This window comes from Silene latifolia, chromosome X (assembly GCF_048544455.1).
Source record: "Silene latifolia isolate original U9 population chromosome X, ASM4854445v1, whole genome shotgun sequence".
In the NCBI taxonomy this organism is placed as follows: Eukaryota; Viridiplantae; Streptophyta; class Magnoliopsida; order Caryophyllales; family Caryophyllaceae; genus Silene; species Silene latifolia.
Window position 1 is genome coordinate 341597340 of NC_133537.1, and position 13820 is coordinate 341611159.

General features: G+C 38.3%; 3 protein-coding genes across 3 annotated transcripts; 1 reads left to right on the top strand and 2 right to left on the bottom strand.

Annotated features, from left to right (window-relative positions):
• Positions 1-1242: 1242 nt before the first annotated feature.
• On the bottom strand, positions 1243-4295 carry LOC141619516 (uncharacterized). The gene is made up of 4 exons (XM_074436530.1): positions 4174-4295; positions 3769-3944; positions 2293-2676; positions 1243-1989 (listed from the first exon to the last, which is right to left on the bottom strand). Exons 2-4 carry the CDS (start codon positions 3932-3934, stop codon positions 1319-1321), a joined length of 1221 nt encoding a protein of 406 aa, XP_074292631.1. The 5' UTR covers positions 3935-3944; positions 4174-4295; the 3' UTR covers positions 1243-1318.
• Positions 4296-5684: 1389 nt separating this feature from the next.
• LOC141619518 (DNA-directed RNA polymerases II, IV and V subunit 8B-like) lies at positions 5685-8596 on the bottom strand. The gene is made up of 5 exons (XM_074436531.1): positions 8457-8596; positions 8218-8297; positions 7164-7321; positions 6178-6272; positions 5685-6079 (listed from the first exon to the last, which is right to left on the bottom strand). Exons 2-5 carry the CDS (start codon positions 8288-8290, stop codon positions 5965-5967), a joined length of 441 nt encoding a protein of 146 aa, XP_074292632.1. The 5' UTR covers positions 8291-8297; positions 8457-8596; the 3' UTR covers positions 5685-5964.
• A 1990-nt stretch (positions 8597-10586) lies between these two features.
• On the top strand, positions 10587-12446 carry LOC141621067 (protein FAR1-RELATED SEQUENCE 5-like). Its single transcript, XM_074437782.1, has 3 exons — positions 10587-10670; positions 11135-11371; positions 11517-12446. Exons 1-3 carry the CDS (start codon positions 10587-10589, stop codon positions 12444-12446), a joined length of 1251 nt encoding a protein of 416 aa, XP_074293883.1.
• The last annotated feature ends 1374 nt before the right edge of the window (positions 12447-13820 follow it).

Here is a 13820-nt window from a genome sequence, read left to right on the forward strand (position 1 = left end):
GAACCTCGGATAATCGTGAAAAATGTATTAGTGATCGTTTAATGCTCGTTATTTGAGGCTGAATCGAATCGGTTAACTCTTGAAATAACCTCGGACGCGTGATTGAAAAACAGAGAGAAAAAGAAACAGAGTCTGGTACAACCTCCCGAACGGCTCAAATTGAAGTGTATAATACACGGTTTTTCGGGATTCCAGGGTCCCAGAACAAAATTCTCCGAAAATCACATAAAAAGTTGCTCGGGTTAGATAAAGCGGCCACGCAAAATTTGAGTAACAACGGAAGATATTTGGGGGTGTTGTTATGCCATAAACCAGCATTCGTCGAACCTCGGATAATCGTGAAAAATGTATTAATGCTCGTTATTTGAGGCTGAATCGAATAGGTTAATTCCTAAAATAACCTCGGACGCGTGATTTAAAAACAGGGAGAAAAAGAAAGAAGGTCCGGTACGACCTCCCGAACATTTCAAATTGAAGTGTATAATACACGGTTTTTCGGGATTCCTGGGTCCCGGAACAAAATTCTCCTAAAATCACATAGAAAGTTCATCGGGTCAGATAAAACGGCCATGTAAAATTTGAGTAGCACGGAAGACATTTGGGGGTGCCGTTATGCCATAAACCAGCATTCGTCGAACCTGGGATAATCATGAAAAATGTATTAATGCTCGTTATTTGAGGCTGAATCGAATAGGTTAACTCCTGAAATGACCTCGGACGCGTGATTGATAAACAGGGAGAAAAAGAAATTGGGTCCGGTACGACCTCTCTAACGGCTCAAATTGAAGTGTATAATACACGGTTTTTCGGGATTCCAGGGTCCCGGAACAAAATTCTCCAGAAATCACATAAAAAGTTCCTCTGGTCAGATAAAGCGGCCATGCAAAATTTGAGTAGCAACGGAAGACATTTGGGGGTGACGGTATTCTCTTCACCATATTTTCGAGGGTGATCGATTAGAATTTTTTTGGGTGCCTAATAAGCTACAAGGGCAATACAATTTCGGATAGGGGATTTGTACATGTGACTTATTCTCCAGATTACAACCGCCTCAACTACAGGCCCTTGCAAAGAACAATTTGTAGAAGTAATTATATGAGACGACTCAGGTCTAAGTATCAGAAAGGTCTATGTAGCTACTTTGTTGTCTTAGTTTATGTTCTTACTGAAATAAGTGCATTTGACCAAATGAGTCAAATGCCATCTGTATAAAACTTTTTTTACGGCTGTAAACAAAAAACGTATCAGAAACGTGAATATGGAAGTGTTGTTTATATTCACACAAAAAGGTTATTATAGGTATGGAGTTATGTACACATCACTTGTTATCTTCCATCCTCAGAGGCATGGGTTTGAGGGCCGAGAGTACGACGGCAAGTTTGGAAGCAAGAAAACCAAGCATTCCAATTAAAATATCTGTAGGTGCCAATCCTGGTGGTGTGCCATGCTTAACTAGCAATAATATGATTGCACCTCCGAACACAAAAGCTGACAACAGAAGCGGATCCTTGAACTTGTTAATCTGAGTTGTGTTGGTCGACTCAGGGGATGGGAGGTTATCGACGGACCTCTGTAATAGCAGTAGATATAGAAAGCCGCAGCTGCCACCCACCAAAAATGATAGTGCGGTTTTCTCATCACCTGCAATGGCTGAAATAGAGGTTCCTCCCAATATTAGGATGAAATCATATAGGAGCTGAGCTACTTTCAGATCCGCGTACTCTTTCATACTCTCTTCATTCATTCTCTTTCGTTCAGCCAAGGATGGGCCTAAGTCTGACATTTCAGATTCGTTAACCCCAGCACACTCAGTAACTTGGCAAGGCCGCAGTTCTACCATTCCCGTCTCACTCCCCTCTCCGAGCATAACATCTTCTACTTCAAATTTGTAGTTGACACTGCGTTGAACGTCTCCATTTGCGCAATGTTCTGATTGATGATTGCTGATACTCAGAGTAGTCAAGCTTGCACCGCCTAATCTCCAATTGCCTAACCTTAAACCACAACAGTGTCTGCTTAAACAACAATCGAGATAAATGAAGGCGAAATCAACTTTAAAATAAGCCATTACCATGACTAACAGGAGACGTCGAACAAGAAATATGACATGTCCAGGCTCGAGATGAATCAACGCAACCAAAAATATCTTTATGTGAATGGAATGCATGCGATTAAATATGATATTATGATGTGACTGTGAATTTATATGTCCAGCAATTACAGAACACACAATACAAAATACAAGTAGCAGTGGTCAGACTCCGGTAATTATGAACATTGAGAAAGGCCAACCTGATTCGAGACTGATCCACATAGCCTGTAACGGTCCAAGTTGGGGTCCTAAGAACACGAATTTGTCAAGGGAACCTCTACGGAAGTGGGTATGATCGAAATCATTAGATTCTGCAGATTGCTGTTCATGGTCTTGGCATAGAGTGGCAGGTATTCTCTCCAATATCGAATTACCATGTTCATCAATTATACAAATGAGCACTCCGGCATTCGAGTCACTTAGACCTGATCCATAAAGGGCGCTGGTGCGTAGGCCGATCTTGTACAGACACTGTGACCCATCTGATCCAAGGCGTGAAATTAACTTATCTGGAGTTTCATCTCCTAAGCTTTCCAGCCCCCTGGCGGGTAGAAGTCGTTTAGGCTTGACATATTCCTGAAAGTCTTTAGGCACAATATATCTGTCAGGATATTACACAGGTATTGCAAAAAGTCTGAATAAACACAGAAAATGAAAGACAGTAGGTCAAAACAACACCAACATTTTGGTATCCTAAGACAGATTACAATTTTGCTTACAGTTGAAAGGATACATTTCCTTACCAGCAACTATGCGACAACATTCCAAAACTGGACTCCTAACTCCGTAACTTTGTAATACAAAGGAGTTCAACTCCTAAACCGGACAAGAAGTTTGTGAACAAGTTCAACAACTTTGTGAATTAGCTTAGTAGGTCTGTAACTTAAGAACTTTGTAATGAAGCTCACTAACATAGAATAAGACTTCAATAACTTTATAGGAGCTCAATAACCTTAGAACGGACCTTAATAACTTTGATAATGAGCTCAGTACGCCATAAGGGAAGCTCAATTTTTTTGTGAATCAGGTCGATAAGTTCATTTTAAGAACTCAAAAAGTTTGTGATGCAACTCAACAATTGTCAAGGACCCAACTCAACCAAAAGCTTAAGTTGATGAATGGACACCCTAGAACAATTTTATACTTTAATACGCCCCCTTACACGAATGCCCGTTGAGCTTGAAGTGTGGATGCAGCAAAGGCCTCACTGGTTGTGATTTTATACTCTTACAACAACTTTGTGAAGCAACCCAATTCTTACTCAATCCGATTATATACACAACCGGCATTATAATCCCTTAATTACAAATATAGTGATGATATGCAAATATATCGAAGATATGAATCAAGATATTCTACTATTAGGGTCCAGCATAATAAGGGTTCAGCTATTTTGTTCGCATTTGGAGGCATGCGTTCACCCATGGACGGTTCTAAAGGATGATTCATGTCAGCCGACCCCAAATCATTTTGGGATTAAAGCTCTGATGTTGTTGTTGAAGGGTCCAGCATAATAAGCTCAATCAGGAGTAAACTCAAATTATAGAATAAGACCGTCTTATAATGTGAGACAGTTCTTTTATGGGTTAAAACACTCATTCACACTGTAACACAATCTTAGCATAAAAAAGGAAACAACAAAAAACCAGTATCAGAAAAGAGAAAACTGCATTTACCCTGGTAAGCTGATTTCTTGTAGGAAACAGAAAAGCGAGGCGGACGAATGCAAAACCCGAAACTTGTAAGGCGAAAAGGGCTTACTGGGAATCCATTGTTGAGTTCATAAGCATAACTATGATTAATTTTGGCAAGTAAATTCTCAGATGATAAAACTGACTTCATTTCTTAATTCCTGCTGTTTGTAAAACACAGTAAAATGAATAACAAAATTGGTCATGCCCAAAATTAAGTTACTCACTCCGTCCCGAATCTCAATCATTTGTTTACCCTTGATTAAAATACTCGTCCGAAAGAATATATAAGGTAAACGAATGATTGAGGTAAAGAGAGTATTAAATGCGCAAGGTACATGTAAAGAAGGGAAATTTTCAGGTTTAAATTGATGAAGATGAGTAAAGTACCTGATTCAATTCATGAATTGGATCAAAAATTGGCAGGAAAATGAGAATTCTGGTTTTAGAGAGTCTTTCTGTTCTTTCTTTCTTGCTGCAATCATACTGTTGGACTGATCATGACCTTATTTTTTTTTTTTTTTTTTTTTCTAACGAGAGCACTAGACCTTGGAAATAGATCGGTTCACGTCGGATTCATGTTCGTGTCACTGTAAATAGTGACGACCCCTTCAACCCAAACCCAAACCCAAACGCAAACCCAAACCCAACCCAAATAAAGCATTTTAGGATTAAGACTTGATGTTATTGTTGTTGTTCGTGTTGACCCAGTTATATAAATGATCATAGGCGTAAACTCAAACCCATTAACTTCGAATCGGTCTGGTGTGTTTTTGTGTCATGTCAATCAGTCAATGTTTGGAGAGAGTAAATATATTTATGTGCGCAAATTCTTATTTCTGACGGGCTGTTTTCTCGTCTGAAATAAGACAGATAAAATGTTCCCATTTTTTAAGAAAATGTAAATATTTAATCCACAAAATGTTATGACTAGAGGTGTCATTTGTTACCCTGAAAATGATGTGAAAAATAATGGTAACATGTTATCAGAAAATAACAACATTTTATTGTAAAATAATGACATGTTGTCCGTCTTATTTCAGACGAGAAACAGCCGTCTAAAGAAAAACGCACTGATTTATGTGATGGATATTAAAGTAATTTATGGTTAGTTACTTAATTTAATAAATAGGTTTGTGTGTTAGAAACGCCAAATTAAATCTCGTTTCACTCCCATGTCAACCCATTTACATAAATTGCTCATTAGACCTCAACTCAAACCCGTTAACTTTGTGTCGGGTTTGTGTTTTCTGATGGTGGCATTGTTTGCCAGCTCTAGGCATAACGGATACCTACGATGGCAAACTCAAATCGTAAGAAATAACCACCCCCCAAAAAAATTGGTGATACTCGAGCTTAAGCTTTAGGATTTTAGCCACTAGATTGTACCCTAGGCGACAAAAAAAATCTCAGATTTTTATTCAGGCCTTGATTTAAGATTGCTGAAACCGTGTATTCATATGGCCCAAGTGCAAATCAATTGAGTTTCTCTCCATTTATTCCTCTCTCCATTTCCTTCCATTTCTTATTAATGGTCTAGATTCCGTCTCAAAACGATTCTATTGTTCTGAACGCAATATTGCTGTAACACGCATTCACGCACATTCCCTTCCATCATCAAGTATTTCCTTATATATCCAGCTTCAAATCATCGGTACAAAATAACATTCAAATTGTTCGGTAATTGGTGTGTTTAAAGCTCAATCAAGCAGACGGAGATAGATGGTATTCAGATTCTTCCAGAGCTCTATCAAAACGTTTCAAGAAGCGTTGTGATGAAATGAACCATCTCAAACTTCAACTAGACTGACAGTTTCTTTGGTGAAAAATGTTCGTAAAAACCATCGATATCAAAGACACAAACCAAGCTGCCGAGGTGATGATGAGGTACAAAAACAGGATGCAACAATGGTTCATGCTACAATATCAACTGAACGGACAACAGTGTCTAGACCAGAATAAGGATCATCTTTTCTCAACGGCAACATCAACAACTACTAAATGTCGGGCGATGCAGCAATATCAATATATTGTTAGCGTCATTTAACCCGCTCACAAACACAACCAGACTATTAAGGGAGACCAAGTATTGTTAAACACAAATCCACTACTACATACACATTGTTTCATTACAAGTCCGTAGTTCGACAGTCCATCACTTAACTGATTGCAGCCAGAAGCCTACTCGGTTTTCTTCATCAACAGGAACAGCCTTTGGTCCAGTTCGAAATGCTTACTAACGCTCTTGTCTACCCTCAGCAACATCAACAGCCCACCATATGATACATAAATCTCCCTAAATAACACATTTGAACATAAAGACGTCAGACTCCGGTTGCTCATCTCCAATTGACAAAATTAAAAAAATTGCATAACAGTTGCAAAATAGATTACCCTTTCTCCTGTCCATCAACTTCAATATCAGCTACACGGTAGGTTCTCCCATGCATCACATAATCATATCTGTCTGCCAGTGTCTCACGAGAGGTCTGAAATCAAAATACACATAATATAATTATTCTTTCAATATACAATACACTCCGTATATAAATAACCACGTTATAAAAATAATGCAATCTCCCCTCTACAATATTAGTATTGTAACTTGTAAGTAATGACTGATGGGAGAGAAAGAGAGAGTCACATGAGTGAAAAAGAAAAAAAAAATGTGAGGATAACAATTACAACGGGTGGCAGCTCTAAATCTCTAATTACAAGACCGACGAAGGTAGCCAAATCAACTAAGCTTTCTTCCTTACCGGAGTCGTCTAACTGTCCCAGATTAGCCATGATTTTAACCAGCTTTGACGGGTTCCAGGTTCGGTCTCAAAGTTCTTTTATACAAAAAATCGGACAGGCAAGAGCTCTGGCAGTCTGATTCCCAGCTAAATCATCCAGTCCCGTTTTCTAAACATTGGCTAATATGGCTATAAGCTATAATAAGATATATGGAATACTTGCAACAAGGATACCTTCCATAGTTCCATCAAAACTTGTAAAAAACAAGAAAGAGAAACAAAAACTCAGCATGCATTAACATATCTACCCTGATTCCCTGAACGATTGCTACTCACGACACCAATTTCGACACATGATTTGAGTTAGTGAGGACAATGCCTAATTCAGAGCTCCGTAATCTAGCCGATACCACAGGTTTTATGACATTCATTGCCCATCTCAGAAGACAGAAGACAGCAGACAGCATATTCCTTATTAAAGGAAAATACCGTCTTCATCAAGTATCTTCAAAGTGCGAGGTTTAATAACATACACAATACAACAGAGTACAAACATCCGTCATAAACATCAGAACCTAGAAGCAGCACTGAAATCAGAGACAGTCTACAAGAACTTCAAAACTAAAGCGTGTTTAGTTTAACCTGATTGTAGTATCCAGTGTCAGGAGTTCCGTCCAGGTCTAGTGTGGTAGCCATTGCAATAGTATATCTCTTATCTTTCTTGATAGGATACACATCGATGTTCACATCCAGCAGAATGTATGCATCGAACTTATCACTCTGAGCTTCAATTCGAGAAACTACACATTACAAAAATTGGATCATATCAGCAGCTTATAAAGCATCATTTTTCTTCATTAATACACTTTCAAAACCCTAACACGCGCAAACTCAGGCAAGTACAATCAATATAACACTTCAATTACAGCACAAACACTGACACGAAGACATACGAGAAATGTTAACCTCAAACGCTTTGAAGTTTGAACTACAGCCATTCAAAGGCAAAGGTGAGCAAGTATCAACATCGCATATGCAACTTATTATTTCTTCAATTAATACACTTTCAAAACCCTAACTCACAAACTCAGGTAAGTATAATCAAGACAACAGTTCGCTTTACCGCACAAACACTAACAAAAAAACATACCAGAAATGGTACTCAAAACTGCTTTGAATTACACACAATCAAACTTTCAAAGGCAAAGGTAAGCATCAACATCACACATGCAACATAATATTTCTTCAATTAATACACTTTTAAAACCCTAACTCACAATCTCAGGCAAGTATAGTCAAGATAAAGCTACAATTACATCGCACACAGCGACAAAAACATACGAAAAAACATTAAACCTGAACTACAACCATTCAAAGGCCAAAGTAAGTATCAATAATTCAATACTGCATATGCAACATAACTTCTCAATAAACACTTTCAAATCCCTAACTCACAAACTCAGGCAAGTATAATCAAGATAACGCTATGGTTACAGCGCTCGCAAAGACCGACAAATAAAATATGAAGCAAAGGTAAGCAACTAGCATCAACATTCTATATTCTCAGTCTCATAAATTTACGCCGAAAGCGAAACTTTACGCAATTAAAGCTAAGTTCCACCAAATGCACATGAAAGAAGGCAAAAATCAACAAAATTGTAAAATTTTACATATCAATAAATCAACATTTTGCTACCTTTATCGAATTTCTTGCCATCAGGATCAATTCTGGTGATGTTGAAGATATCCTCGAAGAGAAGTGGCGCCATTGTTAATCTGCGAATTAAATTTCTTCAACTAAATTATAAACTATAAATTCTGCAATTAAATCAGTATAATTAACCTTTCTAAGTTAGGTTTTTGCAGAAAGATGATTAATTTCACACAATTAAACACACAAATCAAAGAAATTAAGAGAGAAAGATGTAAGATTACCTCTTCTTTTGATGACGATTTTAGGGTTAGGGTTTATGGACTGTGGAGTTTTTGGAAGAAATGAAACTTTGATTTACTCTTATGTTTCAGGGAGGTTAGTATGCGTGTTAACGAGCCGAGCACCTCGCTCGGCTTGTGCTTATGAGATAAAACTCGGGCTGGAGCCGTTCTCAAACTTACCTGGGCTTAAAAAAAATAAGTTCATTACCATGTGAGTTTTAACCCGAACACAAATTCCCATTTCTGACATTGTAACCCGAATTCGAGCTCAACTTAAGCTTATATGTGAAGTTATTATTTATTTTTTCAATATTTTTAATGAGGTTATAGTAAAATATTGGGTAAATCAATGAAAATATTTAACGTGGTTATACAAATATATATAATCATTATAAATGTATTTCATGCTAAGTATAAGCGTATTTCAAGAATTACGATGATTAAAAATAGTAGGACTAAAATATTACTCCCTCTCATCCAAACCAAATGTAACAGTTTCTTTATCATACTTGTCGAGGCACGTTTTGTAACGTGAATATCTTTTGTTACACATTATTAAAAATTATAAAAATTTGATATTCTTATAGCATTCATGACGATAAATCAAACAAGATCTCACATGGCTATATTTTGTCTTATAGATGAAGAATAATATCAAAAAATACGATCATGAATAGTGCCAAAAAGCAAGTGTTACCTTTGGTTTGGATGTGAGGGAGTAGCAGTTACGGAAAAAGTGAGTTTATAATTCATACTATAATGGAGTATGAATAAATTCATTTTATTGCCTTTGTTACTATCAATTAGGTTAAATTCATAATTTATACCTACTATAATCTCATTTTTCAAAACTTATACCTAAGATAATTTTTCTTCAAAATTTATACCAAAAATCACGTTTTCTTTCATACTTAATACCAAGTATCTAGAACTGACCATTTTACCCTCACAATTAACCTATCACTACCCATTCTCACCCATATGAGTCCCTTCCCAGTTGTATAGTAGCATTGTACAACCGCCTCAAGTTGTTGAGCTCTTACACGAAGTTGTTCAGCTATTTTACAAGTTATTGAGTTATTTTATGAAGTTATTGAGCTGAATAATTATTCTGTTAAACTCAATAACTTTGTATCATAACTCGATAATTTTGTTAGTAGAGCTCGATAACTTTATAACAAAAGTCAACTACATTAAATAAGTTGTATAACCAGTTGTATAATACTTCATCCATACTAGACTAATGGTAACATTGACCGTTTTGCCACTATTCATGGTCGTAGAGAATCTTCGATATTATTCTTAATCTATAAGACAAAATATAGTCATGTGAGATCTTGTTTGATTTATCGTCATGAATGCTATAAGAATATCAATTTTTTATAATTTTTAATAATGTGTAACAAAAGATATTTACGTTGCAAAACGTGTTTCGATAAGTGTGAAAAAGTCAATGTACCATTGATGTGGCATAATCACTACAATCTAAACTTAAGAAATTTAATTTCACAATCAGGCAAAATAATAGGGCTAAATTACCACTTTCGCGGTTAATCTAAATACTTACTCCGTATGAGTTATGGGTATATTTGTGCTTTAGTAAAAAAACCGACAACTTTAAGCACATTAGCCGCCTGGCCAATTATTCAAGGGTCCTGCTATACGTCGTCGACAAATTACTAAATATCATCGACAATTAACGTAAAATTCCAAGTTTGCCCTCCATATCATGACTCCATATTGGTCTCACCAAAATGCAATTTCCGTCTCAAAACAGAAATGAAATTACCGTCTCACTAAAACACAAGTCACCGTCTCACTAAAATATTTCAAACAAAAAAAAAAGTCGGGTTTTGTAATTAACAACATGAACGGGAACGATTTTAACAACGATTTCAACAATGAAGATAGTAACGAGGTTAGTTTACGATTTAGTTTTGTTAAAAATTTATGTTTTATTATCGTTTGAATCCCGAATTAGGATAGATGCCATGAATGTAGACGGAATTATGATAGAATTTGTGACGGATTTATATGAAAATGCAATTGAAAAAAAAAAAAAAAAGAAAGAACACGGAACTGGGCTGAGACGTGGGGGTTCTTCGTCCCAGGCCCAGTCCAGACGAAGAAATGGCTCGTCTCATCTTGGGCTTGGACGAAGGTTTCCTTCGTCTGGGCTTGGTGTTGGACGAAGGATTCCTTCGTCTGGGCTTGGTGTTGGACGAAGGATTCCTTCGTCTGGCCCAATGTTGTTTTTTTTTTTTTTTTTTTTTTTTTTTTTTTTTTGTTTTAGAGTTTCTCGTTACTTTTTTTTTTTTTTTTTTCTTTGTTTTTTTTTTGTTTCCGACTCGTTTTGTATAAAATAATTAATTTCCGTCTTTGTATTAAAATTTTTTATTTTTTATAGTTTCCGACAATTCAAATAATTGTAATTAATTTCCGTTATTTCCGACTCGTTGTGTACAAAATAATTAAATGCCGTTTTTGTATTATAAAACAATTGAATTAATTAATTACCGTCTTTATATGAAATTTTTATCTTTAACATTTCCGACTCGTTTTGTAAAAAATAACTTATTACCGTGTTTGTATTAATTTTATATTATTTTATATTTACTTCGACTAGTCCCGTAGCAAATAATTGAATTAATAACTAACTTGTTGAAATGCGTGCGCAGGTGATTAACGATGGAGACGGTATTGATTACTCAGATCATTTTACGACAACCAGATTTTTTGCATCTAGTACTGAAGCGTTTAATTGGGCATATGAGATCGGGCTCCGACTCGGGTTTGGTATAAAAAAATCAAGCAACAAGAAAGTTGGTCGTAACACGAATTTGAGACAACGTTATTTTGTTTGTCGGATGGGTGGAAAAGGTCCCGTAAATAAGGATGCCGATTCTTTAATGAGGGTAACACGCTACCGCGTGGTGCAATTGCAAATTTTCAATGAAAGTTGTTGAACTAGAAGAGAATAAGTGGCAGCTTGTGATGAGATCCGGGTTTCATAATCATGGTTTAACGTTGTATTGTGACGGCGACAGATACTTTGCAAAGTTTGATGACGAGGAGTTGGCTTATATCGATGCCCAAGTGAGAGCTCACGTTAGACCGGCAATTATTAGTGCGGGTTTACATCAGCGGAATCCGGAAAAGTCAAGACCTAATCGGCGACAAATCTACAACCGTTCTCAGAAAGTAAGGGTCGAGGAAAGAGATGGGAGAAACCCGGCACAACAGATGTTAGCACTTGCGGTTCAGCATAAGTACGTTCATTATTGGGTCACTGATCAGGAGACCGATGAGCTAACCCACGTGTTCATGGCTCATCCAGAAGCGGTTAAGATGTTTCGATCATACTATTATGTGGTACAGATCGATTCCACGTACAAGACAAATGAATACCGTCTTCCGCTTGTTGAGATGGTTGGAGTCACACCCGTCGGGAAGAGCTTTGTCATCGCGTATGCTCTTGTGACGCATGAGTCGGAGGAGAAATATCTGTGGGTCCTACGGAAACTGAAGGCCCTGCTCAATGATGTCGTTCAACCTATTGCTATTGTTACTGATTGCGAGGGTGGTTTGTTGAACGCGATTCCCATTGTTTTTCCAGATTCGTCTCACTTGCTATGTCTTTGGCATATATATTCTAACGTGGAGACGAAAGCACTTGATATCACGAAACAGGATAATTGGGCTAAGCACGTAACTTTTAACTTGTTTACTGCGGTTGTCGAGGCGGAGACCGAAGATAAGTTTAATGTTGCGTGGGGCAAATTGGCAAGGGAATGGGCGGGAGTGGCGGCTTATATTGAGAGGCAATGGTTCCCGCACTTGGAAAAATGGGCCAAGTATAGAACGAACAACATAACTCATTTTGGCAATACTTCTACATCCCGGGTTGAGTCGGCTCATGCGAATTTGAAGAGATGGCTGAATAGCGCGAAACCGGCGATTGATAGCATCGGAGTCGGTTTCATTCTTTGATGGAAACGCAACATGTTGAGATCCGACACTCGTTGGAGTTATCTAGATCGAGGCGGTTGACGGGGATTCAGCGATTATTTTCCAGACTTTCTTGCAAAATATCAAAGAATGCCATCAGTGAATTGCGTAAAGAATTCGAAAGAGGTGCCAAGATGACGGAAGATGCCTTGACGATCGATTGCGGTTGTGTAAAGGCTACTACACTTGGTTTGTTATGTGCTTGTTCACTTCACCGCATTTCTAGAAACGGATCTCGGGTCCCTGTTGATGTGTTACATGCATTTTGGAGGAAGTTGGAGTACGATGGTTCGGAGGCAATGCCGACTTGTGATGATGATCGATTGGAGGAGTTATTTGATGAAATTCGGAATGCAGATCCGAGTATGAGATCATCCATGTTCGATGCCCTTTACTCTCAGATACATCCGGATCAGGAGGATGTAAACGAGCCTCGGGTCAACGAGAACCCTAGAGGACGTCCGAGTAGGGGAACTCGTAGAGATCCGTCCGCCGTTGAGCATGCACGGGTTCGTGTTCGAGTAGGTACTCCGTCTTCCCAACGTACTCCGTCTAGTACCCCCCGTTCTACTCCGACGATTCCTGTTACTCCGTCGTCTACTCCCCGTTCTACTCCGTCGGTTCGTTTTACTCCGTATCGAACCCCCCGGTCCACTCAAACGGGCCCCGGTACACCGTCTACCACTCCTACCACGACTACGGGGAGTTTCGGCACAACGTATTGCGCACCTCTTGAGGTCGACTACACCATTGGTGATTTGAGGTATTTTCCTTATCGTGACTTCCTGCCTTCATTTTTTCACGAGTATGTAGAAGTATGGTTTAATCCTTACGGAGACGGTCATTGTGGTTTTCGAGTTATCTCACATGCTGTTCGGGGTGACCAATCTCATTTCACGATGGCTAGAACAGATTTACTTAGGGAAATTCTTAGTCCCGATTACCGTGATCATATCTATGGCCCAGGGAGATTTGATACGGAGGTAGCTAGAATTACATTTATGGATCAGATACCGTGTGGCTCGGGTAATTGGATGGACGGTTTCGATCTATATGGTTATGCTACGATGTACAATTGGGTGATATGTTGTATTTTCGCATTTGACGATCGAGAAGGTCGACATTGGAATGGTAGTTTTACTTATTTGCCTTTACGAGCCCCCCCCCGGAGTACGTACCCCATATGGTGTCTTATGGGTATTACATGCGGGAAACCACTATTTGCGGCTCCGGCACGCCCCTTGTCACCTATGCCTCCATTAGCCCCTTGTTGGGTACATGATGCAAGCGTAGATCATTATAATGGCCTCGTATCGACACATCGATCCGATTATGGCGCGATTTCGCGAGGTGTTC